This window comes from Aythya ferina (assembly GCF_964211825.1).
Source record: "Aythya ferina genome assembly, chromosome: 2".
NCBI lineage: Eukaryota > Metazoa > Chordata > Aves > Anseriformes > Anatidae > Aythya > Aythya ferina.
Genome location: NC_140297.1, coordinates 112,431,657 through 112,459,512, shown reverse-complemented (window position 1 = coordinate 112,459,512; position 27,856 = coordinate 112,431,657). Strand labels below are relative to the sequence as shown.

The window sequence follows — 27,856 nt, the reverse complement described above, 5'->3', positions numbered from 1 at the left end:
AGAAAGTTATTTGAGAAACAAGCTATAGAAAGTTGAATCACTTCAAAAGAACTGGCATCTGGAAAAAAAGAATCATCCCATAGCAAATTTCCAATATAATTTGAGTGAGGAAAAAAAAAGTTAACTTACCCTGCTCATAGAATCAAAACATTTTCTGACCAGCGATTCAACATCGTTAGGTCTATCTTGAACGTTTATCCAGTCTAATAAAGACACATTGAATGAAGGCTGATCATCATCTTTCAATTCTACTGATGTTTCATTGTCCTGGACAGTAGCATTTTGACCCGACTCCTTATCATCTTTTACATTTTCAGGATTTGTGCCTTCCAAAGCTGAATGTTCAACTGACTTGCAAAATGATGCTAACATTGATTTATTGTTCGCTTTAGATACATCAGAATAAAGCACCAGTTCAGGAGATTTCCCATCCTCAGTTTCTTCACTTTCTGCCCCTCCATGCTCAGCTGAAGAATCCAGTCTTCCTAAACACTCCCTGTAACTATGTCTCGTTAGGCACTCCAGCAGTGGTATCTTGGCCATGATAGAAACAGCAGAACCCAAGCTTTTTTAAAAAGGGTGAAAACAAAAAGCCATCAGTATCCAGAAGCCAACTGCATAACAACTTTGACACAAGCCACTCATAATTGAAGTGCTATTTGTATATTTTAGAACTGAAACAGACTTCAAAATGAATTTGCTTATTACCCTTTCAAAGCACTGTGTTCAGTAACAACATTATGAGAGCACAGCTAAAGTAATTTTTGCTCTTCCACTGCTCAATATGAACTCTTCTAAACTTCAAGGTAAGCTTATAGTTATAATGCAATGACAAAAACATGAAAAAAGACAACAGTTTGATAAACTGAGACATGTCCATATTTTAAACACACAACTAGGACTTGTATGTTTGCATTCTGCATAGGTACACATCAATGCTTATTAGCAAAGACTGAGTGCCCTCCAGCTGACTACTTTTGCAGAGATTGAATGCTCTCTACATATTTGGTAAAAGCTATGAAATTCAACTTATTTTTTGTTTTATTAAAAAAGGTACACCATATTTCTGCTTGATTTCTCTAAGTACCTGAAATTCTATTAGGCACATCAGTCACAGAAATACCACAATAATATAACGTCTCCAGAAAGACGTCAAAAAAATATTTTCCTTCAAGCAACATCCAAAGTTTGCAATGCTCTAAGTATACATTTATATACATACACCCAAAGATGTATGTCTACACACACCAAGATTGTGTTATAAGTAGCTTCAATTTTGCAACATAAATCATCATTCTTAATATGTGTATTCAGAAGTAATTAATTCAGAAGTGCAAATATGTATTCAAAATACTATTTAATGACTAAATTTATTATTTAGATGTTTCTAGTGTACATTTGGAAGGACTCCAGCTCTTAAACAGCTCACAGTAGTGAGCATAATTTTCCAGATAATTCAGTACAGGTATCTGTGTGCTGATGAATGTAATGAAAAAAAAAGTCAATTAAAAAAAAAAAAAAGACTAGCATAGAAGAGAAATAATGTTTTCAGTGACATAAAAATCAAACAATACATGCCTGATTACTTAAAACACAAAAAACATAAATAAGCTCTGGAGATTGAGACTGAAGTTTAATGGCAAACCTACTGTGTGAGTTTCAACTTGATATCATCTATGGACTGCAAATAGCTTGAATATACATTTTCAAACTTGAAAAGTAGCTTTTGGTAAGAGTATGTACAATCTTCCAAGTTGGCCATTATGGCAGCCCAGCCTTGATGCTGAAGATGTTCATCATGTACAAGACCTTCACAGAACGAGCAAAGCTTCTTGGCAACTTCATACATTTCCTGGAAGAAAAAAAATCCAACAACAAAATGAAAGTCACTTAGCCAGACTTGTGATGTTTTATATAGCTACCATAGAAAAGTGAGACACTTGGAAAATATTAAGATAAAAAGTGTTAAACTGTGACAGCTAAAGCTGCACATCTTTTAAAACTTCAACCAAAAATAACAACTTCCTTTACTCTTAAAAGAAAAACAGTTAGAGGATGAAAAAAAGAGATATTTACTGAGTTATTTTTCTTCTAAATAGGCAGATGAAAAGTTGCAGAATTTAATTCTATGAGTTTTAATTTCTATGAGTTTATTTTTATCAAAATAAAAACTCAGAATTAAGTTCTGCTAAAATGAAATAGTGCATATGTGAATAATAATACTTGTAGTAATCTAACAGAAGGAGCTGGCAAACAAGGTAGATTAAAGAGGAAGAGCCAAGCAGAAACTCAGAACAAGACAAAGAATCGCAGTATCCATTGATAGAAACACAGGTACTTCAGATGCAGGGAGAGATTCATAATGTAAATGGTAGGTAGATACTTCACTGAAGTCTAGCAATTAATAATCCAGAGGAGCAGTGCAGAGAGCATACAAAACTCCAAAACACCTGAAACTTGGTGCACGCAAACCAACACAGCAGCTTTTCTGTTAAATAACTGGATGACACAAACATTTAACCCCCGCAAGAGGGTGAGAATTTAATTACCACCCAACTCAGTAGAGTTAAAACAGAGACCTAGATTTGCCAAGTACTGTATCCTATTAGAAGTGCACTAATAGCAATGCCTTATTGTATTCAATTCCAAAATTTTAACTATTAGTAGAACATTTATTTAAAGTATACTAACTTAAGGAAGCAGACTGCATCCCCCCTACTACTCCCAAGGCGCTTACTTCCCAAACACCCAAGTAAGAATATAATATAGAAGTCACACTTAATCCTTCAGCTCAATACTTTATAACACACTACCTTGGAAATAGTCTCCTCAGAATACCTGGATGTTTGGTTTTAGTGTCTGCCTATCCACCAAGGAAGAAAATCCTACAACTTTTTGCATGTTTTTCATAGTGTTGAACTAAACAAAGCATATCTTTGTTAGAGTGCATGGGGAAAAGCATACATGGAGAAACAAGTTTACATTATTTAAGTACAGTGAAAAAGCAGCGTTAAAACCCCAACATATTATAAAATACTTTCACTTCTGACCACATGGTTAACAGCACATATTTTCAAACCCAAAATTTTCTAAAGGTAACACTTATATTCTCAAAATAAATCACAAAACTGCAGAGCATTTTATCTGAACATTTCAGAATTAATCTTAGCAAAGCCTAAGTTATGAACCCCCTTTAAAAATAAACAAAAAAGTCTCCAGCAGCATCACAAAATTCCATTGTCCTTCAAATTACTAACTTATCTAACTTATATATCCATTGTTTGCATGCTGATAACTACTTACACATGAAACCCAAGGAAATCAAAAGCTATTACAAATTTCTACCATTTCATAGTACAGACACTGGTTTGTCTTTAGTATTGTCTTTCCAACTCTGTCTTGTTTTATGAACTTTGTTCACCTTCTGCGCACAGGACATCAATAATTTCTACTTTGAGAACAACAGTTATTTTATTTGCAGTATGAGCTCTCACTTCCTGAATCAAAACTAGCAACACAATTTAGACAGCATCCAGGTTATGCTGACATCTTCAAGTCATTATCTTAATACTAGATCCAGTCCCTCTCTGTACAATTTAAATATACACCTGCAAACTAAAGCAATACTGACAACTTGACGAATTTTTATTATTCATTCTTGAATACAAATTGCTAAAGCAAATTCTGTATCAGCTGAAAAAAAAAGAACTACTGCTTTCTCAATTATCATACTGAAAACCAGAAGAGACTTTTTTACCCTAAAGTATACTAGAAGATATATCCACAATATAAAGCTGAAAGGCAACTGGATGTCTCTGTTGTGTTCTAATGTATGCCCTGTGAAAGTAAGCGAGCATTCTACTTTCAACCGACAAACACTACTCCCTTCCCAAAGTCAACCTGCTCCCACCCTATTGGCAAGAACCCTATTACACATTAGTCTGAAGACTAAAAGGATTTAAGCCATCTACAAAATCTAAACTGATCTCAAAGTCTTTTTATGCAGCAGTGTCTTCAAGCTAGTATCATCACAGTGTATTGGGGAAAAGACTGAATTCATCCCACCACCTAACTAAAATGTTTCTTTAAAAGCCTTGGGCAGAGGGGCCTTTGTTAGTTCTATTTTCCTTTGGACAAATTGACTTGGCATTGCACAGATCAACTGTGTAATGACAAAATGCATACACTAGGCATGATTAGACCAGATGCTCTGCCCCGAAACATACTCCCAACTCAGGCCACTTTTTTTTTTTTAAGCTAGATCTATTTACTGCATTCAATATAGGAGTCAGAAGCTACAAAATTAGCTTTGTTCTATTAAGTTTTGTGTGTCTTTTTTTTTTGTGTTTTGTGTTTTGATACTCCCTGGAAAATTTAAATGTTGTCAACTTAAGACATTAATTCTGTCAAGGTTGTCACAACACTTTCAAGCTAAAAACAAAAATTGCAAGTTATCAAATTTTAATAGGAAAAAAAAACATTACAACTGAGATTGCTTGTTACACTACGGATGACCAGCACTGACACTTTTTATCTGACCTGCCATGATCCAAACTTATCCGAGTCAGAAACTTGTGTCCCAGAAAAGTGAAAGAGTAAAGAACAGTGTTTCCCACAGAGGCAAACTACTACTTTTTAGCAACCACATAACAGAAGGGCATTCTAATAACTGCCAAGATCTGTCATGTAATAGAGGCAGACCCAAAGAAATTGCTATATAAGAACACCCCAGCGCCATGTAACTGTTCAACTAATTTCATCTTCAGTGTGAAGTGTACTACAGCTCTTTGGTGGACATACACACAGAAGACATGAACATTGAAACAAAAAAATCTCATGAAAATCTTATGAAATGAGCTATAAATATGATACTGAAACAAAAAGATATTTTATATGTAGTTTAGAAGTAGTTCAATTAAAATCTGCACAAGTGCATCTTTCTTATAATTCCATCACTACTTAATGCAGCTTCAAGTGATTGGGCTTGTTTTTCCTGCCTTTTCTATAAACAATACTAAGGGGGAGGCATCAAGCTACTTCAGAAGACCAATCTATTTTCCACGATCAGTATGCCTGCATGAAGAATTAAGCAGTTCCCTTCCAAACGACTAACATCTAAAACTGCAGGCATATAAATAAAGACCTGCAGTTCAACATATGTTTTAACACTTCTCAGTAAAGTTGCCAGCTCCAGCACAGAAAATGAAGCCTGCCTAACAACAGGTATGCTTTTGTCATTGATTCTTCCACAGATCAGTTCAGAGTAATTTCCAGACACCCAATGGTTCACAGAATATAAAAATGAAAAACTGGATGCCTTGCACAGCTACACTAATTTTACTCAAATACATCAATATACCTAGAACAGAGTTTCAAGATACCACTGGAATGAAGACCTCAAAAAGCACCTCTACAAGACTAGACAAACTCAACTTGCCCATTTACATTGAAGAGCAAATAAAGGCATCTTGACTTTTTAATTTGTCTAAAAATCCACAGGCTCACCAGAAAGATTTCCTTTATCTCTGTCTAGATGTGTTAACAGAATATTTACATGAATTACTTTATTCCATCAGCATGACTTAAACACAGGTTATTCTTTTGATTACAACTATTTCATTTTAGTCAGTTGCACCCAAAATCAGTAGAAACAACAAAATACATTTTATCTAAAACAAGAATTAATTGGTAAAGTGCTTCCCATTCATTTCAAGACTTTGCCCTTGCATCCTACCACCCTAATTTTGCTAATCTGAACGGGGGGAAAAAAAATCATGGGAAGATCCATTTGTCTTCAGTGCTCTTTGGACTTACCTCTAAAGAGCAAAAGTTTTCAGGAAATGCAGGGTTCTTTCCATTCTCTACAACCCTGTGGTAAAAGGAAACAAGGCATCAAAGTCCTCTATTGCCATGTGTCTGAAATTCTGTTAGAAGGACTCCTTATAGATTTGAGTCATCCTCAACAAAAAAAATCAACCTCAGGCCACCAAAAAGGAAAGTGAAGTTACACCATAAACTACACTAGAGGATAACCACTTCCACAAAAGGTAACCAATATCTTAGTTACCAGTATCAGGAACTAAGACCAATATCCCTTTTTATACACCTCAACTGAAAACAACAGTAATGCTATTATATTAACCACTTCTCAAGATTTCAGCTTTTAAAACCTGAAGTTGAACAGTTCATTTCACTGTGAGGGAGACTTGAGATTTCATTATAATTTTGTTCATTAGACAGAATATTATTCCACTCTCGTTTAACATTGATCAATTTTGGTGACTGTCCTTTGGACATTTGTCCACACAGTTCATGACTTATTACATATTCATTAAGTATTTATTTCATCAGCGTGATACAGAACCAAGCTATTCATAGCTTAGTGACTTTTTCTTCAGTCCTGTTTTCACTAGCTCTTGGCTGAGATCCTAAAAGCAAGCTGAGAGAAGTCAAGTGACAGAATTTACCACCAAAAAGGACACTGAGAAGCTGATATAAAACAACCAACCAATGAATCAAAGCAGGGTATGAGGTAAGTGATAATTTTCACTAGCTTGATTCCAAGCCATCCAAGTCTTTTTTTTTTTTTTTTTAAAAAAACACTCCCTGTGAATTTTCCAAAACCTTAATCTAACGATTTTGGTCACAAAGGCCAACCAAAAACCATCTAATCATAAAAGCTTTTCTATTTTAACCTTTCACAGCTCAAAGACATTCAAAGATGATGAGATTCATCATTAATGCAAGTTAAAGAAGTCTGGACTTCTGTGGAAGAGCTAGAAGTGTTTCTTGCTATTAGAAGATTTAGTAAAAATGAACTAGTAATAGCAATGTAATCACGCAATTGCTACAATCGTTATAAATGCTTTCAGAACACAACATTTTTAAATAATTGTTTTCCACTGGGTCTCAAAGCAGCTTTCTAGCCAAAGTGAAAGCATACGTATTTAAATAGTAGTTACATAGCTTTCAGGAAGCATGATTATACATCTTTACTAGAGTTGAAAGCATTTGGAACTGAACCAAGAATGATGTTGGTACTATGACTACAGTTAGTTTTATCTAGCCATATGGAACAACCACACAATTTCTCATTGTCTTCCCTATCTCTAAAAGAAAAAATGACTGGAATCGACAGTTTGATGATGTCAGCAACAGTATCACTTGAGATGTGAAATGTATCCACTAACCAAAAGTCCAAGCCTCTAATAACCTTTTCTGGGACTTCAGTTAAAATGAGGAAATTTCATTTAAATTGCTTAAAAGTAACTAAATAAATCCTGTTCTAAAAGATAAACTATAAGTTATGCTTTTTTTTTTTAGCAGTAGCATTAAAAGACCAAAAGATTAGACAAGATTCATAGAACAGAGTTTATTGCGCAATGCATTGTGTAGAGAACAGCTTGTTTTCTCCTAAGCTGATGTGTACGCAACTTTTTGCAAACACACTGTGCACCTCATTGTCCACATTCTGCAGCTCAAGGCCAGAACTGCTGAACTGGAAGAGAAGTAAGAAAGTAGGGTAGCTGTAGAAAAGCATGCTGTAACACTTCAGGCACTTACATCTCAACAGCAGATTTTTAGCCAGAGGAAAACCAGGATACTTGGACATCATAAAATGAAAATAGGCTTAGAAAGTTGCTTTAACTGCTATTTAAAAGCCAGACAGTAGATGAAACAAACACTGAACAAGGAAGAGATGATTAAAAAAAAAGTTCAAAACACTAAGACATCAACACATTTGACAAAAAGCTATGGAAAGAATTTCAGTTTAGTCAGTGAAAGAGCAAGTTGTGGTAACAGATATAGCTTCTCTAAAGCTACAAAGTCTTTATACAGTGAATTTTATGTAATGAGATCTCCAGTTTAAAAAAACCACACACCTTAAAGAAATCTGTTTAAGTGTTAAATTCAGGAAATCAAAAAGAATTTATCTTGATATGAATTGAATATGAGTTATACTACAGCAGAAAACCAAACAGGTGGTAATAAACTTGACATAGGAATGACTTTTCGTTAGGAGGTATTAAAACCTAAAGACTAAATGTAAATTTATGAAGTTAGCTCCAATCAGTAAATAAGAAAATCAATATCTGCTGCTTTTACACATCTCTATACCATGTGGATAAAAAGTTACAAGAATGCAAACATCCCCATAGGGCTTTTAAAGGTCCCTGTTCAATAAAAAAAAAATATTTGTAAGTGAATTAACTTGACTCATTCAAGTCTCAAAAGCAGTTCAGCTGTTCATGTGACAATGGCTCAGTAATGTAGGTGAGAGCAACATCTGAAAGGGAAAAAATGCAAGCCATGACAAACAGTCTTCCTGAAAAAATGTTACAGTTCTGCGTATTTTTCCCTCCCCATGATTCTAAATTACTGACCTGGAAGAAAAAAAAAAGAGCCATGAAGTAGCAAAGCTTACACAGATTTAAGAGTCTTTCTTTAACAATAATTCCAACTATAATTATGTTGCTGTAACTATGTTCCTGAAGTAATGCACAGAATACAACTATTTACCCAACTCAGAAGATTTAAGCTACCTACAACGCAGGAAAAAAATGGCCTCCGCTGTGAACTAAAAGATAACTTTTTTTTTTTTTTTTTTACAAAAAAAAATTTTGTATTTTCAGCTATAGCTGCTCATCTAACAAAGGGAAGATACAAAACAAGAATTTGGGGAAGAATATATATATACACAGACTAAGAAAAATCCTTGTTAAAAGAAAACGTAGAACTACTTGCTATTGAAAAGTAGTTTGTAAAAGACCGTATCAGAAAGTGAGCATCTGTCAGCTTCCTCTACAGCACAAATAAACTTCAAAATAAGGTAAGATAAAAATACCCTTTCACACTGTTCTACAGCATAATACAACCCATGGAAAAACTGATCAAATTCAAAGGTTTTCAGGAAGACTTAAAATAAGGGAAAACTAAGATGACAACAAAAGCCATTACACCCTGAAGCATATATAACACTCCATACAAGAAAATACATTTACCTATTACCAAATTAGAAGCAGGCCACAAGCTACAAGAGACGACCAAGAATACTAATTGTACTCCTGCACAGTAAATTCAAAGTTATCTTCTAAGCAGTGCTTACTATTTCATATACTGTGTTAGTATGTCTTATAAAATCTGATTTTAAAATTGTACTGCATATCTTCTGGGCAGAAGAGATAGCAAATTAAATATAAACTGGCAGCTATCACACATTCTCCTCTACTTTTAAGTAGTTGCACATCACTGTTTCTTATTACTGACAGTAACATTTTGTAATCATAAGCAACAACTTAAACTGAGACTTCTATTCTCCTAATACAAAACATCTTTAAATGTAATTAATACATGATAATTATTTAAGCTCCCTAAATAATTACAACAGGCAAAACCACTATCCCACTATCAAGTACTGTAACTGTTTTTCTAGTAATACAAATTACTGCCTCTCTAAAATTAATTAAAAGATAAACCTTCGATCTTTATACTGCAGATTTTTCATGACCATTTTGCATGAAATCTAGCATACAGTATCGTCAGTGTGGCTTTGGATGCATCATTCTCACACCTATAGAGGTTCAGAGCCTCTCTTCCTCTCCCCCGATCTTAATTTTGAGGACTAATGCTCCCATGTTCCATCTTCCTCCCAGACCAGGGGCTTACAATGAACCTTGAAGAAGATTAACGTTTTAACCACATTTCTAGCCTCTCTCTAGTTTATTCTGAATTACTGCTCAATGTGCTTCAAATAGGCATCATGAAAGGCTGTAGAAACACTGCAATAGTCCTTTATAAAGTCTTCACACCCTGGCACATCTCAAGTCAGGTTAGACTATTTACTCATCTTCTATGATACAGAGCTGTTTTCTTAGCATTCAACTCTCAGAAAAGCACCCAAAGCATTTTCACAGCCAAATATAGAGCCCATGATTTTGAAATACTTAAAATATTGGGCAAAGCTAACTGATGATATAAAGGCACATCAGATTTAAGAACATAACTAGCTATTCAGTCTTTTTTTTTTTTTTCCCCCAGGAAAAAAACTTACTACCATTGTTACCCAGCAGGGAAGAGCTGGAAGAAGTGTAGCACATAGGACAATCTTTTACAAGATCAACGTGCAGGCTAAAACAACAACTCCATTCCACTTAAATAGATGTTTAAACACCTTTAACATTCTAAATCCGCCCTCCTTCAACAATAATAATAGATTCCATCAAGTATGGAAAGATTTCTTTACTTGGGAATCAGTTCAGGATCAATCTCTATGTAAACTTCACAGTCTTACGCTAAATGTTATTGCTCCAGTTGTCCACTAAATGCTGTACTTCACACGGACTTTGAGAGTATTTCTGAAATATGGATTTCCCTGACAGAAGACTTGTCACCAGAACAAGTCATTTAAATATAAATAATTTACAAGCAGAAACACTTGAAAAAACTTACTTGCTCTGTGTAATAATACAGCCTTCAGAATTGAGGGGGAAGAGAAGGTAGCACTAACAATCCTTCTCAAGTACAAATATACATTAAAAAACACTCCTAGAATACAAAAACTTACTCCACAGGAATTAAATCTGTTTATCTATCAATTTATAGTAACTTCACTGGGTCAAAACAAAAGTTGGGAATACCTGCTGTGTTAATTTTTCCCCTTCAGAGATGGGGAAAGCAAAGAGAGAATATCAACAATTAGAAACAAGACACTTATTAACACCACCTTCTCAAGTGAAGTTCAAACATGAATACCAGAACCCCCATTCATGTTAAATCAATTAACATATTAAGCATTTAACAGATACTAGTCTTACTGACTTCTATAAAATCCTTTTAACACCTCATAAAAATCAGTATTTCAGTCTCAGCTGCTGAAAAAACAATCTTCACACTCTTCAAGTACGGAGCACAAATGAAAACCTCCTACTCCTAGATGAATTCACATCTACATCTACTCTTTTCAGTCTGACAGTCATATGATTCACAGATCCCTAATTACTCAAGGTCTTATTTACTAAGTCAGCAATAACTGTCAACAGGTGGTAGAGGGAAGAAGAGTGTTTATTGGACTTGATCCTTGCCTTAAATTAGACAGTATGTCAATGTTAGATTATTCAAGCTAACCTCACTCCTGATAGGCCCAAGGAGGAAAAAAAAGCAAAACAAAAGTCTGTGCTATATGCATGACTTAGCACTTTTCTCCGAATTCTGCTGTACAGTATTTAAGAAGTACGTCACTTAAAACACTGAGTGTTCTTTTAGACTGCCTTAACGTTGTTACTGGAACTTGGAAACGATTACCAAGACAACATGCTAAAATCATGAATTACTGTTCAGTCTGTGCTAAGTGCTACACAACCATTAACCCACTCCTAACTCTTGGAAATTTAAATAATTAGAGAAGAAAATTTAATTATTAGAGACAGCAAAAACATTTAATGCATTTAGAACGTAAAATTTGAAAAGGAGACTGAGGACAGCATTTTGTAACACGAAATGCAGTCAGTTCAGCTACTGCGCGCGTTGTGTTACATTCTAGAGCACGCAGCCACCATTCATACCACATGCACACTTGATATTTTACCACCCTTGTTGCAGGGTAGCCCCCTCCTCAAAGCAATATGAAATAATCAAATAGGATTAGATCATGTTTGCTTTTCAGGCAAGTAGAAGCCAACACTCAATAAGTACACAATAAGAAAAGACCTGAAAGAAATTTTGGGAAAATGAAGCTTAGTTTTACACGTCTAAACAACTGGTGAGAAATTTATAAGAGGAAGCAAGAGATTAGAAAGGTACTTAGAAAATTTGCAATGTAATTTGTTTCAATCTGGGTTAACACTGTTTCTGAACTAACAAACTTTTCTGTCTTCTGGTTGGAATAGACTGAAGTCACTAAAAATAAGGCAGGGAATTGAGGCGCGAGTCCAAAGAAACCAAATTGCTTTCATTTTGTCAATGTTATAAACATATGCATCCATAAAGCCATATTGCATTTTGTTTTTGAAAGAAGCTTTGAAAATGCTACAGAAGCACATTTTAGTACCTACCTTGAAAATTAGGGACAAAGGCTTCAAGGAATAGATCATGAATAGTATACCATTTTCACTGTCTTCTGACAAAACCACTTCAAAATTTACATCAAGTTACCTCTCTGACATAAAAAGGTTTTTGTCCTTTTGTGCGCAAGTACACTACAAATTTACTTACCACAGCAAGTTGTGTCCGTGATGCTACCGTATGAAAAACTGCAGGCATCATTAGAGATTCTTCTACTTTCAATTCCATCTCATTCTCCGCTGAAAATGTAGTTTTGGGGATAGCTGGGGGACGCTCACACAAGATCATTTCTTTGTTGAATAAGAAAATTGGGTTGGTGTCCTACACTCAAGAAGAAAGTGAAATCACACGTTTAGTAAAGGTACCATCAAATCACCAATTATTCCATCATATGGGTAATATGTCTTAAGACCATGTTAAAATCCACATGTATAAACCGAGTAAATAAGAAAAATCTCAAATGAAAAAAAAAAATCAGCAAACAAGGTATACTACAGAAAAATACTTAAAAATCCTTTACTAAAATAGTTTTTTCTTCCCTTTTCACAGCTCAGATGACAAATGCAGTATGCACTTACTGTTCCAGCACTGTAACTACACACTCGTCTGTCTGGTGCCATACACTCTCCTCCATTGACGACCAGTACCTGGTGCTGAATGGCAATCTTGTACTTGGTTTGTATTGCATGTTTCAGATCAGCCACGCTGAAAAAAATGGGGGAGAAGATGACAATAACATGTGTAGCTAATTTCACATATTCCTATAATATAGACAGGCAACTTGTCTGTTTCAAGGCAGCACTTGTCACACTTGCATTCTGCACAATGAAATATTTAAGTCTGTAAAGGCTGCAACATGTTGTGTTCTGGATATTCACCTAACAAGCTATCAGCTAACGGAGTAGAGCCTGTAGAATACTGATACATAATCAGTAATCTTCTTCCAATAAGATCTGATAATGTGCTGAAATACTAGATCAAATCAAGCACTTAGGATACCTGTAAAAGTCATATTATGTTCTTTGAATGTTTACGTTATGATCATACAAATGACTTTATGAAATTCTATAATATAACAAGAATACTCAACACTTCATTAAGCCTAATTCAAACACATTTCCACTTAATCAACTCTGATTGATTTACAGTACATGAAGCGCAGTATAATGCTCAACTTACAGGAAATTCAATCAATGCATATGCAACAAACACATATAAACGTTGCAGACATGTTTAATGCAAGAACAGTAGACCAATAAGCCATCCCTACTTTTGTCCTCCATCCTAGCAGCTTCAATTTCAGGTGATGACATCTTTATGACACTGCTTACTTGAACAATTCTAGACTTTATCTCCAAGAAACAAATAATTAAGAATTCATTAATATGATACAGTAACTGACCAAAACTATAATACACTGTGGTGACAACTGTGCAAAAGCACTGAAAGGCTTCAGATTATCAAGTGAATAATCAACGTAAGCATCACTGTTTTCGATATAATTAGCAGGAAGCAAAACAAAGTTACTGCCTATAAGGTACTTGAAAAAATAGGTATCTATTACCTAAAATAGCTGTGATGACAAAATCAATTCACTACAAAAACCTCAAACACAGGCTCATACTCACTAGCTGTGTTATAAGAATTCACCTATCATTCCCACGATCATTGGGAAAATTGATTAGCCTGTTGACATATAAGGAGATAGGCAAAGAACCCAAGAAAAAGGTCTTGCTAAAAAGAACAAGTCTCTACAGACATTCACAATACAAAGTTAAACTACTCAACTGAAATGTCTTGTATTTTGTCTCATCCACCAGGTTTTCCTCAAAAGATATCAGACAGAGCAAAAAGTTAGCCCATACCATGCTATTAGATACCCTGTTTGGCAGTTCAGATGCTGCACCTCACCATGATTTAGGCAATTTTAAGATCTCAATGTACTAGATGACACAAAGAGGTACTGACACATCTGCAAATGACAGAATCGTGCAATAACTTAGGTTGGAAAATACACTTATGATCAAGTCCAACCATCAACCTAAAACTTCCAAGTCCACCTCTAACCCATGTTCTTAAGTACCACATCCATACATCTTTTAAATACCTCCAGGGATGGAGGCACCTCCCTGGCCAGCCTGTTCCAATACTTAACCACCCTCTCTTGATTTCCAATCTAAAGCTTTCCCGGAGTAACCTGAGGCCATTTAATTGTGTCACCAACCCGAGGCCATTTTAATTGTGTTGCCACCTGAGAAAAGAGTCTCATCCTCCTTGCTGCAACCTCCTTTCAGGTAGTTGTAGAAAGCGATTAGGTCTCCCCTCAGCCTCTTCTTCTCCAGACTGAACAACCCCAGTTCCCCCAGTCACTCCTCATATCTTATTTTCTAGTCCCTTCACAAGCTTCATGACTCAGTAGATCCAAAATGGCTGTGGTATTTTATTTCATCCTCAATAATATCCTCAGTTAGCTTTGCAAGACAGCATGCAAAATCATTCAACGCACACAGTGTTAGGGCTCTTCCAGCTTAAAAGTTTCAAAATTTTGACTCAACCAGTGAATTTGGAAAGTTACATACAGAAATTCAGGAGTATGGAAACAATGGACTCCATTACAAAATCCATGGAAGTCTTTCGATCAGCATTATCTAACACATGTAACAGCATGTACATGAATCACTTGCAACTCATTCACCACTGATCAAATATGAAGACAGCAGGTTAGGTTGGCTCTTGCTAGCTCCAGTGCACATGGGCTATGATGATGTTATACAAATTGTGTTATACAAGATTTATTGTATTAGATCAGCATTCTACATGAGAACAAGGGTAGATGCTACAATACACTTAGTATATCTAGGTCTCTCTAAAGCATCATTAAGGTTGCAAGATGTATTTAACTTGTAGTGGAAAAAAAAGTTGTGAAGTCACTGGGATTTATCTGGGAATCTAAAACACTGCTCACATTTCAAGCAGTTCACAGTCTGGAAGTTTGTTTGATAGGAAGAATGCTGTAAGATATGTTAGAGCCTTACAACATATGACAGAACCAAGTTTTTCCCATCCTGGACATAAGACAAAAAATTATATTCCAGTTCTTCAGCATCTAGAACACATTTTCCTAAGGATGCAAGTAGAAAAAGCAATCCACAGAACTTATTTTATGATGTCAATAAGCAAAAATCAAAAATGCTATTCAATAAAAGATCACAGAACACCAGAAGTAAATCTGACGTTTTTTTCCAAAACGCAATCACAAGTATAACACCAGACTGCGCTAAGATCAAGTAAATAACACCTACATCCTATGTCACTGCTGCAGAAAGTAACCTCCCTGCTCTTTCATGGGATCTCAGAAGCACAACCACCTGCAAGGCATTGAAAATGCTAATAAAAAACATCCCCAATTCACTGAAATACATGAAAACCTAGGGGAAACTATGTGGACATACTCAACAAACAGTTGAATATCAACGTTCAAGAACTCATTAAAAAACATAGCATATACCACTTATTTATTAAGGAAATAAAACGGGATTAATTTACTTTCTTACTTTTGTACAGCAAGTTCTGTGTCAAAGGTTAGGGTAGTTCCAGTGTTGACCAGAAATACATATAGCTTCATGATGATTTATTTAGGTCTCCGAAGTTTATAACTTCCACTGTTAAAATCATCTAGAAACTGAAAAGAAAAAAGATTAAAGTGTTAGTTTCACATATGAGTTATGAAAAAGCACGTACGTGCTTTTGAAAGAAATACTTTCAGACATATAGTGGGTTAACACATCAGCTTTCATATTCCGCAGTTCTTTAGCTGATACGAAACATACAGATGCTTCTCTTACGAGAAACATGGGCACAGGAGGCTTTCTCATATGCGAATGGGCTAGAACACATTTCTAGCCCATATAGAACACATACTATTTCCATAGTATACACTGGGGAAAGACAGGAAGGAGAGGTGAAGACAACTTTCAGTTGCAGAGGCCATCATCTCAGATGATTACCTGGCTTTTCTCAGATACGAAATACATTTTTAAATCCCCAGATACAGTCATTTCCAGTTATCTTTTCTACATTTTACAAATAGCAGCATGGTCTACGTTGTAAGCATTCATTCCCCAACCTACAACTTACAACTACAAAGCTTACCTATCCCTATGCATAATTTTTTCCTCTCAGATATATAGAAACAATATCAAACAAAAAATTGCTGAAACTAGTTTTTAAAAACTATTAGGTAATTACAGACATGAAAATCTGTAGTGTTTTTTTTTTGTTTTTTTTCAATAGCTAAATCTGTAGCTACCTTCTTAGTCACTACTAGCCACTATGGGGTGATCAAAGAAACATCGGACATTTTCAGTCATGTACTCTACAAGTTTCTGGATTAATGACTATAAGCACGCACATGTTTTTCCAGAGTACATAATAGAAGAAAAACATTTGCTTTGCAAGACATTCTGAGATCTAATCTGATATTCTACCCCTGAAATACTCCATACTTCCAGGCCTTTTTCACTACACTAACAGAGTGGCTGCAAAAGCACACTGTCACTGCAGCCACTAATGCACTGCATTTTTATTTTTATTTTTTTTATTTTGATGTGGAAAGAGCAATGAAAAGTTAAACCGGGGATGATTTAGCCTCAGCAATACCCCTACATCATTATTAGAATGACTTTTTTGATTAAATTACTTCACAGGAAGAGTAAGTCATCCTTCTTTCCCTGAAATAAGAGGAAAGCGCACAAGATCTGCACAGCTACTTGCATTATTTTAAAATGAGTTTGAAATTGCATTTATCTTTGTCTACACAGGCAAAAAACCTGACAGACCACAAAGAAAAATAACAAAACTGTTAAAGCGTGTGAGGGGTCAGAAGATAGTTCTACCAGAAGAACAGTTCCAGAAAGTCATAACAACTTTTTTTCAAGAATGATTTTCTGCACACTTTCACACATGAACATAAACTAGTCAAGAGGTGCATTTTAACAACAAGGCTTAGAAAGAGAACTGTCAAATAAAAAAAAAAGCCTCAGTAAAGAATATACTCTATAAAGAAACATGCTAGACATAAAAACTCTTGAATCTCAAGAACATACTAGCAGTAATTCATTATTAAATTCTCTGGCCTAAGCTATAGAATTAATCAGTCCCACAAGCACAGAGTGAGTTCATCTGGTAAATGGTATTATTTGTGACCATGGTCCATATAAAATTAGAAATAGACATGTTAAGTACAATGTTTAAAACAAGTACCACAGAGCACATAAAAGCTGCTGTTCTTGTCTTTCTCACCTAAACAGAGTAAAATACTTGTCTAGTATCTAGTTTTCACAGAAACATTACTTTGCAAGCCTGAGTGGTATTTAATAGACAATTTGTCTTGAAACCTCATTTATTCATGTACAGAAAGTGAAATTTTAATTGATACACCCTATCTTTAACACTGTGGCTAACCATTTAAAGGTTCTAAAGAAAAAGTAGCATCAAGATCAAAAATATTTATGACAGCATCCGCCACTCATGCGACAGTCTCAAAATTTTCAACTTCAAGCAAAGAAAGAATTACCTTCAGGCACTATACAAAGCTATCACCTTCTTCAAATACACAGGGAGAATAGATGCCTGCTCGCTTTACTTGATTTTGGCAACAGAGTAGCATGACTGTTCAAAACCAGAGAAGATCTGTAAAGAAAAGATACAGAACGTAATTACTAGTACCATGAAAACATCAGGATTTTATGGTTATCGCAGTGTTTAACACTGAAGCCAATGTATATGCCAATACTAGAAAGAATTATGTAGTGTTGTGGTTTTTTTTGTTTTTTTTTTAAACATTGACATCAAGTTGTAAGTCTACACAAAGCTATTACAAACCTTAGTACTTTCCCCATTAGTTCAATTTAAAATCATCGCAACATTTTTCAGTATTTACAAGGAGGTAGAGCTGGTTCACTAAAAAGAATTGCTTGCATTTCCATTAACTAAAAGCATGGGTTTTTGTTGTTTTTTTTGTTTTTTTTTTTTTTTTAGAACTGGTGCAAAATGCTGATACGATGCTAAGAGCAACGTAAGTCAGAATGTCGTGCAATTGATCTAAGAAAACCCAGAGTAAAAAGGCATTTCCCTAAACTGAAGATGTTACCAGATCCAGCTGCTCATCACTGGCATCTCTGCCAGGGGCTTCCTCTCCCCGAAACACTGTTAATAATACAACAATCAAAGTGAGCCAGATCAGCAAAAGTGGTCTTTTAAAGCCAGTTTAGTTCATTTTAACTGCTATCAGTTAGGTAGCATGCTGAAGGAGAAGGAGCCCTTGGCAAGGAGACGGTGACAAGCAACTGGGCTCAGTAACCCGTTCAGCTCAACTGGTGCAACAGCAGTCAGGAAAGTGCACAATCAAACTGAAACAAACATTATTTCTGCCACGTTAATACCCTAGCAAGCTCTCTGAGAAGATGATCAGGCACTATAAAGGGTGATAATCCACTACTAAAAATAGGATTGCTGAAGCCCCAAAACCATTAGAACATGTAACTTGTTTTACGCAACTCATGCCTCTAACAGTAAATTGGAAACAAACTCTCTTCATCCTAAATTTGTAAACATTGTGATCGAGGGGAAGATTACACAACTGCATTTTACGTGCATGGAACAGATGGCAGTTTGTCAGGCAGTTCATTATTTGAGCTTTTATCTTCCTCCATTCCTGCACACTCCCTCTTTCCTCCCATTCAAAGGCACATACATCACAGAGTCAGAAGTGAAGGTGCAAGAAGATGAAAAAAGCAATGTGCTGAAGTATCACCATTGGGAAAAGTACTAACTGAGGCATCCTCCTTTGGCTATCAGCTGTTGTACTCAAGCAAAATAAATTCAGGAATACTTGTTTTAGATTGAAGTAATGGGTGTTACCACAAGTCATAAGAAACTACTTCTACAACAAAGAAGGACCCCAGTACTATAATCTTTATCCTAATTCCTTTGTGACCATTCAGAAGACAGAAACCAAGTATTGTTTCTTCCACCCAACACTTCAACAGACAAGCTAACAAACAACCCTGAGGGAACAGAATTATGCTCAGACAAGCAGGACAAATCTGTATGTTCACACTGTTAGGTTACTATTTAAAGGAAAAAAAAAAAGTAGAGTTTACCCACTCCCAAGGTTGCCACAAAATTCAGTGAGTACTTCCACGAATAGAGGAGTCATGTGAGGCAAGGTTTTAGAAAATATATCCTTTGAATGTTGAGTTTCCTTGCAATATTTCCCTAAGGAATAACAAAGGTAGGTTGCGGCCCTCCCTTCATCAGAAGGGCATCAGCTGAAGACAAGACACCAAGAGTCTCCCCAGCTGCCTCTTTTCACAACACTTGAAGAAACTTAACACTGAGAGCTCTCACTACTCTTGCATCTCTGGATAATGCCTGCCTGAGTTTGCCCAATGATGTCCAAGATTAGTTAAAGGGTGATGAAATTCAGTCACAGGTGCCTAAATCTTTTTTCTTCAAAAAGGGTAAAGTAGGCTAACACAAGTAAAGTCAGCTCCATTCCACAAATTAGCTTTTAGGTTTGTTCCTAGAATTCGAGAATACGATTCCAAGAATATGATTCAGCAGCAACACAGGTTTTTAATGTAAGCTTGGAGTGAAAAAACAGGAACAGTCAATTGTCAACAGAATATACCCATAAACAAATACATTTTATTACTCTTCTGCTGGCATTACTTCAATAGGCTGTTAAGAGAATTTCACAATCTTTAGTGTTACACTTCTACATAGTGTTACAAGTGTTAGTTAGGCTTTTTAACGCTACACTGCTAAATTATTTTCAGCCATTTTGATAGAGGTTGAAAAATTACAGAGTTTGACAACTACTGAAGACAAAGCCTTTAACTATGTAATTAGAAGCTGTAACGAAATGACTCGTCCACCCAGATTTGTTGTCTGAACTGCACGACCTGCCTGCACTATTAGGTCAATGCTATCATAGAAATAAGATCTTTCGAGTCATGGGGTGGAAGCTTGTATGATCAGCACCCAGGAATTATTAACAACATCATTTTAAAAAGCCAGAAACCTGAAAAGAGGAATTGCTGTCAGAGCAATAACTGCCAGAGCAGACAGAAAATGGTAGAAATTAATATAAGAAAAAGATTAAAATGACAAAAAGTGAAGTGAAAATAGCACAAAGCAAGAAAACCTTCACGAAGTAACTCAGATGTATATTTTGTAACATTAGCTAACACCAAAACCAGCCGGGAATATGTTATGCTGACAATATAATATTTATTTCACTGCTCTATGTTGTGCTTACATTGCAATACAATTACATCTGCTTCACTTCACAAAAATATTGCAAGCTTGTCCTATCCAATATAAACTCCAAAACACAACCGAGAACTTTTGAAGTCTGTGTTGATCAATACTTTCAACGTATGTTGTTTAAAAATTTTAAAATGTTGCTTATTTAGTTCAGAATATGCTTATTATTTCTACATCTGTAAAAGGAAATGAATGTCTGTTTACAGACCTTTCCTTTTTGTAACTACAGCACAGACATCATGGGTCTCACAGCACTCCACATATAATCTTATGGCTACATTAACCATCCACATCTCCCATTAAGTGCAGAATCCCTGCTCCACCTTCCCACCGACTGCTCCGCTGCTTCACAGAACAATTCTTTCCAACTTCACTAACCCAAACACTAAAATACAGCAAGCAGGGTGTGACAAAGACAGCAACCAATGTTTACCTTTGCTCTTTGTGTTTAAAGGGGCATCATCAATTTCACTTTATTATAGAGGATACCCGATAAAATGTATTTTCATATTTCAGTTTGTGTATTTTTTGTGTGTTTTTTTTTTTTTTATTTGTTTGTTGGCATCTCATTTTCCATGTCTCCTTTATAAACTGGGTTGTTCAAGTTTCATCTGTAATCCAAGTTATTAATCTTTTTTTATTTAAGCACCTAGAACTTAAACTAAATTATGCCAAAGTCATGGCTTCCCTTAAAGCCCACGGGTTCAAGAGGGAACAGCAAGACGTCAGCAGTATAGGGTACCGTTCTTTTAGTGGGGAAGTGTTACTTCATATCTGCACAGCAAGTGCTGTACTCAACACTACTTCGCCACCAAGGTCAGAGAGGACCAAGGAGACCGAACTCCTTGCCCCCATACTTATCTCCAGGTAGGAAGGAGCATGGCTCTAAAATCAGACAGAACTAGCTTAAGCAGGGCAGTACCCTTGTTATTCACTTAAAAGCCTGAAATTATCCACATTGCTAATTATTAGACATTGTAACAGCTCTTTATGAACATCATCTGTATAAGCTAATAAAGGATAGCTCTCTTCTCTTACTGAGGCTACGTTACAGGTAACAGATATTGCCTCCAATATGAGTCACAAATGTTACCTGTGATTACAAGGGTCTGGATTCTCACTGGAGATCACTGTTGAATTCCTACCTGCCACAAGGACAATTCATCCGAGGCAGAGTCCGACAAGACTGTCACGTGCTAAAAAGACTCATGATGTATTCCTCATTCACTGAGCATCTTATTTGAAGTACTTCTCTCCTCTAGAAGGATATGCCTTTGTTACCTCTGGGGATTGAGAAGCAACTCTGGAGCACATTATCATTTTGTTAAGCTGCCCTTCATGTCCATGCAGCAAAAATTTAAATCTTGCCTTTGAGCTGCTGCAATTCCTGTGATTTCACCTTGCTCTCCTCTGAGCAGGATTTCCTGTTTCACTTCAACTTAGGCAACTCTATAATAGACAAAGTAGTAGACTAGCACAGAATGTTCCTTCCAATTCAATTTGCTTTCTTCTACAAATCTGTGTTCTACCTCTATTTGCTTTCCTTTTTTCTGGTGCCCTTCTCAAAAAAAAAATCTCTTGATCTTCCACACCTCACTTCAGAAGCAAAGGATTTAACATCACATTTCCTAATATTAAAGGAGAGTGAACATAGAGACTAAAGCTGAATTTAAGGAGAAAAACATCTTTCTTCATACTGTAAGATCATCTCTAAAAGCAGATGTCAAGGAGCTTTCCTCATTATTGCCACCAATGCAACCAAAAATCTCTTAATTTCGCAAAAGACCACTGCAACTATCCAGAAAAACAGACAGGATGACCTCACAACATTCTTCCCTAATATTTTTAGCAACACAAACCGCTTCATTTCTGAAACACAATGCAAATGCATACCCTTATCTGGGCAACTGAAAGGAAACATGCTTTAAGAGGCACTTCAAAAAACAAATTCCAAACTTCTTCAATAAATCATAGAATGGTTTGGGTTGGAAGAGACCTTAAAAATCCCCTAGTGCCAACCTCCCTGCCGTGGGCAAGGGCAATTCCCACTAGACCAGGTTGCTCAGAGTCCCATCCAACCTGGCCTTGAACACCTCCAGGGATGGGGCACCCACAGCTTCTCTGGGCAGCCTATGCCAGGGCCTCACCACCCTCTGAGTGAAGGATTTCTTCCTCATGTCCAGTCTAAAACTACCCTTGTTTAATTTAAATTCATTAACCCCTTGTCCTGTCAGCACACTCCCTGACAAGGAGTCCCTCCAAAGCTTTCCTGTAGGCCCCCTTTAGGTACTGGAAGGCCACTGTAAGGTCTCCCCAGAGCCTTCTCTTCTCCAGGCTGACCATCCACAGCTCTCTCAGCCTGTCTTCATAGGAGAGGTGCTCCAGCCTTCTGATCATCCTCATGGCCCTCCTCTGGACCTGCTCTACCAGCCTTACATCCTTCTTATGCTGGGGGCCCCAGACCTGGATGCAGCACCCCAGGTGGGGCCTCACAAGAGCCGAGCTGAGGGGCACAATCTCCACCTCCACCTGCTGGCGATGCTGCTTTCGATGCCGCCCAGCATACAGCTGGCTGTGCTGCCTGATGAATATACAACAGCAGGGCCTCTCCTGACCGAGATGCAGAGAGAAACCTCATTGTCCACCCCTTCAAAGTTTTAAACCAGGCCACACCTAATGCCCAAGATGCACGTTACTCCAGGTGGAGATCCTATCTCCCACGGCCACTTTACAACAAGACCTAAAAAACTCATGTTGAAGCCAGAGCGTAGTAGTCTTCAAGAAAGGCTGTCAATCCCTGACATCTGCAAGGTGCCATCTGGAGCTCTATTTATACTGTGCTGAGATGTGCGTCAGGCACAGAAGCGGTTAGTTAATTAAAGCGCCTCCAACAGCCCCTGCCCTGTTAGCAGCCCTCACAGCCACAGGCTGGTCAGCAAAGCAAGTCCCTTCCTCTCCGAGCGCAGGAAAGGAGCCGCAGTCCCGCACAGGAAGCAGGAAACGTGCCTGAGTCCCTACTTCCCAATTCACTGGAGAGGAGTTTCAGAACTCGGTGACTCAGAGTGTAAGAGCCATTCCTACTTTTATTTCTGCTCTCCAAGGACCCTCAGAGGTCCCCAGCGCCACCGAGGGTGGAAGAGCATGAGACCTGAAGCGACTGCAGCTGGGCAGGTAAGAACACACCACACCTCAAAGAGTAGCTTTAAAATTGAGTTGGCCCAAATAATGCAGCTTCTTTCAAGTTCAGACAGAACTCACACCAGGAACTGTAGGAAAAGAATAGTTTCAAGCACTTTTATGAGGCAAAATGTACATGATTAGACATTATGTCATGATTCTGTATGCATATAATTATAAAACTTCAGTTGTGAGGGGTTAGCGTCTATTTACATTACTCTTTTCACTGTATCTGTGCCAAAACACGATCCACATAAAGAATCAGGCAAAAGTTTTTCTCCTCCAACAGTTTAAAAAAAAATAAAAAAGTTTACTGGCTTTTGCAAAACGCCACATCTCTTATCTGTCAGAAAGTGAAATTTCTGTGCCTTGGTTAACAAGTTGGAAAACAAACCAAGGTTTTCTGACATTCTTATTGCTAGGAAACAGCCCACAGCTTGTAAAAGTGCTTTTTTTTTTTTTTTTTTTAATTGATGAAAACAGTCTTTGCACAGCTGCCTGCAACTTTGTCTTTAGCAAAGTTAACTGCAGGTTTAGTCAGCTTTTTTTTTTTTTTTTTTTTTTTTTAAGTGTAATTTTGCCAGACTACACATCTCCCTCCAATTATGGAGATTAATACTTTGCAAAGAATGGTGCTTTTGGGTATGTAGAGCTTCAGGTGGTTTTATTCAAGTTACTCACTGACTCCATACTGGTGGGGAGGTTTCCCTGTAACAAGCTATTTTAAAAATAATTAGCATGAAAATTATGCAGTGTTTGCAAACAATTCTGTAAGAAACAGCCAACAAAAAATTCCTTTACTTCTTACATCAAAATCAGACAAGTCAGCACCAATGCCTCTCCTTCATTACCACTCTCCCTCTGGCTAACCAAGACCATGATCACAAACACTGATTAGAGCACGAGCAGCAGCGTCCCTTCTCCTCAGCCAGTTGCCCTTCTGCTCCTCTCCCTGCATCAGCTTTCAGTTGTGCAACTTTCCATAGATGCAGAAAACAGGATTACTTTGCTGTAGCAAGTTAGAAAGAATACTCCCATAGCCTTGGTAAACTCTTCAAACAATCAGCAACTTCCAAAACATTTTCAAACTTTTTATTCTTCATATGGATAGTTATGAACATGCAGAGTTCATATCCTCCCCATGAACACATTTCAAAAAAAATCACATCTAGATTTTTGGCAAACCAGCTTACTGCTCTATTTGCATATTACATAATTACAAATCTACTTCAGGTCTCCATTGGAATCAATCTGAAAGATAACATTAATGTATCAAAAAAATGAGAAGAAGTGCAGGATGGGTATGAAGAATATTATTAAACAGTTACTTGAAGTTAAATTTAACTTCAACTAGCCTCTTTACCTTTCTTGGCTTAATCTTTGGCAGTTTAAAACAACTAACAAAGTGCATCAATAATTCCTTCCATGGAATATCACCAACTTATGAAATAGACAACCTCTGACAAAAAAAAAAAAAAACAGACAACAAAACCAACCCACAACTCTTTATGTATGACAACCACACCCCCACCTTATTAAACTCTGGTCATGTTGTTGACAGACCATTAATGTGAAATTGCTTTGTTGTATCATATACACTTTTTTTTTTCTCAATTCATAGGTATTTTATCTCTGAGTCTTCCACATAAGTAAAGGAAAATTTACACACTCCACCCCCTCTTTCTGCTCAGACTGAGATCTGAGAAGTTTTGTAAGTGATATTTTAGTGTTTTTTTTTTGTGTAAAGAAGTGTTCATTGGGTTTACATCAAGTCTCTTCCAATTAGTACATAACACAAGTATCTGGACAGAATATTTTTAATTACAATAGACAAATCATGTCGAGTTTTACTAGTAAATACTTGCAATATAACAATGACATAAGCATAATATACTGTAAAAGAGCTGCTAGTCCAGTTACACAATATATTCTTACATAACCACCTTCATTTCATCTGAATTTAATAGAAATACACACACTGGAAGATGGAAGGAAAACTGGAACAATACAAGCACCATTTTATCAGTGTAAACTGCCTAACCTAAGCACAACTACACTAAGTAAGAAACAAATATCCCTACTTTTGACGTACCATCACAGCTAGTAGGCAGCAATGAACCCAAAATAAAATTTGAGATAAAACACTGACATTTATAATCCCTGCAATATCAGGGAAACACTGCCATCCAAAAAGGAAAAAGAATAAAAATTGCTGCAGCCATTTCTGCAACATATGCAATAGACAAGAGCGTATTTTACAGAATGAAGCACAAACATATTCAACCATATAAAAAGTGGAGATAAGTTACAAGATCAGATCAGTTACGAAACAGAATGTGAACACAAAATTTGGGAATTTAGAAGCAGCTATCTCAAATGCTCATGGAAATCAGGTCTCAGCAAAGTGCCATCCTGAACAGATTTCATATTGCAGCTTTGCTAAGAGAGGCCTGATCTGTGAATTCGTGATGGAAGCCAAACTTGCCCTTTAATTACTTCTCCAGCGCCACTTTCTACCTCAAAAATACACATTGCTTTCAATCTGTTCAAACTGAAAACACCATGCTGGCCTTTCAAACACATCTTTAAGAGTAGTAATGAAGATTGCTGTACTGTGTTTCTATCATATAGACACTAGTTCCAACTCATCTGTCCAAATAAAAAACGGGCAATTCAAATAATGAACACACTACTCCCACACACACTGCCAAAGCTTTCCCAGTTTCCAGGAAAAAAAAAAAAAAAAAAAAAAGCAGAAAGTGTTTCAAAAATAATCCTCAGCAGGTAAGAAAAGCTATTCGTAGCAAGAAAAGTTCTGAAGTCAGAGTGGCATAACACAGCAAGACATCTGGACCCCACCTAGCCAACAAAGCAGCTTTACATTTTATTTTCAATCAACAGGTAATCAATACATATTGGAGAAAAATTCATGTAACACTTCAAGTCACAGAAAGCAGGCTACCACTTCTTACAACAGCTGATTTTCTAGGTACACCAGCTACTAGAGACTTACATACAGCATCCTGTAATCATTTTACCTTGATGTGATAAAGGCAGCAGGCCCAGCTGCAAAATCTCTTCCCAGAAGAAACTGTCAGCATCCTGGATGCACATAAAAAAAGCTCCACTAGCAACTGTCATTGCTTGAGCTCAGAACCCTGCTGGGGCAACACAAACCCCAACTGCAATCCCCAACAACAAAAAGGAAAATACACACCTGGAGATGGACAGAAGACAAGCGAGAGTTCTCCCGATACCCCAGGGGCTTCTCCTAACCAGCCAAGAGCAACCAGCCCCACCTGAATCTCTGAGCAAAAGTTTTTATATCAATAAATTTGTTTTGATATTTCTGTCAACAACTGCCAACAATTTAATTTAGATAGTAACAATCCAGATATGTTGAAATCCCATTATCTTCAGGAAACATCAAAATACATCCACTGCCAACCCTACTTACAAAGGGAAACAGCTGATACAGAGCTAGTGTCTTCCAACTGAGCTAAAAACTGAACTAAAAGCACATCTGCGATATGAGCTAGCCCATAGACAAGTGACTTTCGCAACAACCACAGAATCCCTCACTAGTTCCCAGAACAAGTTACTGTTAGTGATTTCTCTATCACCACCAATTGTACCGCAAGCTTTTATGACACAGAGTTCATAAAAACTTGTACACGGAAATTATTACTCTGAAAAATTGTCTACAAAACGCACGCATGACCTCTAGCAACTAGCTTAGTAATTTACATGTTGTTTTGGTGTTTTTCTTTTTGCCTGCTTGGTATCAGTGCATTCAACCAGGCCTTGCAGTATCATGCAACATTATGTAAGCTTGCATCTTGTCATCAAGCTTTGCTTCTTCACAGATTACTACTTCTAAGGACCCCACTAACCACTAATGCTCTGGTGCAAAGTTGGTAGGGTATTAGTTTTTTTTTTCTCCCCCTTTTTGGAAACTCCTCGTGTAATATCATAGAGCTGCAGACCAACATCAGGAGCATAACTGTTCTCGGGCATGCACGTGCAGAAGTAGAGGCACGGCAGCCTGGACACTGTCCAAATGACTCTGGAGCAGCTCATGAGACAGCCGGGTATGCAAGCTATAGTTTTCAGAGTACCCACCTCACACAAAATGAACCCCCTGGTTCATTTTACCTTAGTACGTGAGCAAACCCAAACTTTGCAATACAAACCTCAAGATCCTCACAGAGCAGAGCCAGCCGTCCACTAAAATTATTACTTTAAAAACAAATGCTTAAGACCACGCTGATAACACCCAACCCCACGG

General features: G+C 36.8%; 1 protein-coding gene across 3 annotated transcripts in view; it reads right to left on the bottom strand.

Moving 5' to 3' along the window:
* Nucleotides 1–27,856, bottom strand: part of RB1CC1 (RB1 inducible coiled-coil 1) — a 74,519-nt gene that overhangs the window by 44,804 nt on the left and 1,859 nt on the right. For 2 of the 3 annotated variants that reach the window (XM_084507405.1, XM_084507406.1), the window contains exons 2-7: nt 17,636–17,751; nt 15,615–15,742; nt 12,639–12,765; nt 12,211–12,381; nt 1,650–1,852; nt 130–565 (exon numbers count right to left, since the gene is read on the bottom strand). In XM_084507405.1, the coding sequence (XP_084363531.1) occupies nt 130–565; nt 1,650–1,852; nt 12,211–12,381; nt 12,639–12,765; nt 15,615–15,685 (1,008 nt within the window). In that variant the 5' untranslated portion in view covers nt 15,686–15,742; nt 17,636–17,751. Of the gene's footprint in view, nt 1–129; nt 566–1,649; nt 1,853–5,814; nt 5,870–12,210; nt 12,382–12,638; nt 12,766–15,614; nt 15,743–17,635; nt 17,752–27,856 lie in introns of those variants that run through there. The other variant, XM_084507407.1, reaches the window with a different exon arrangement.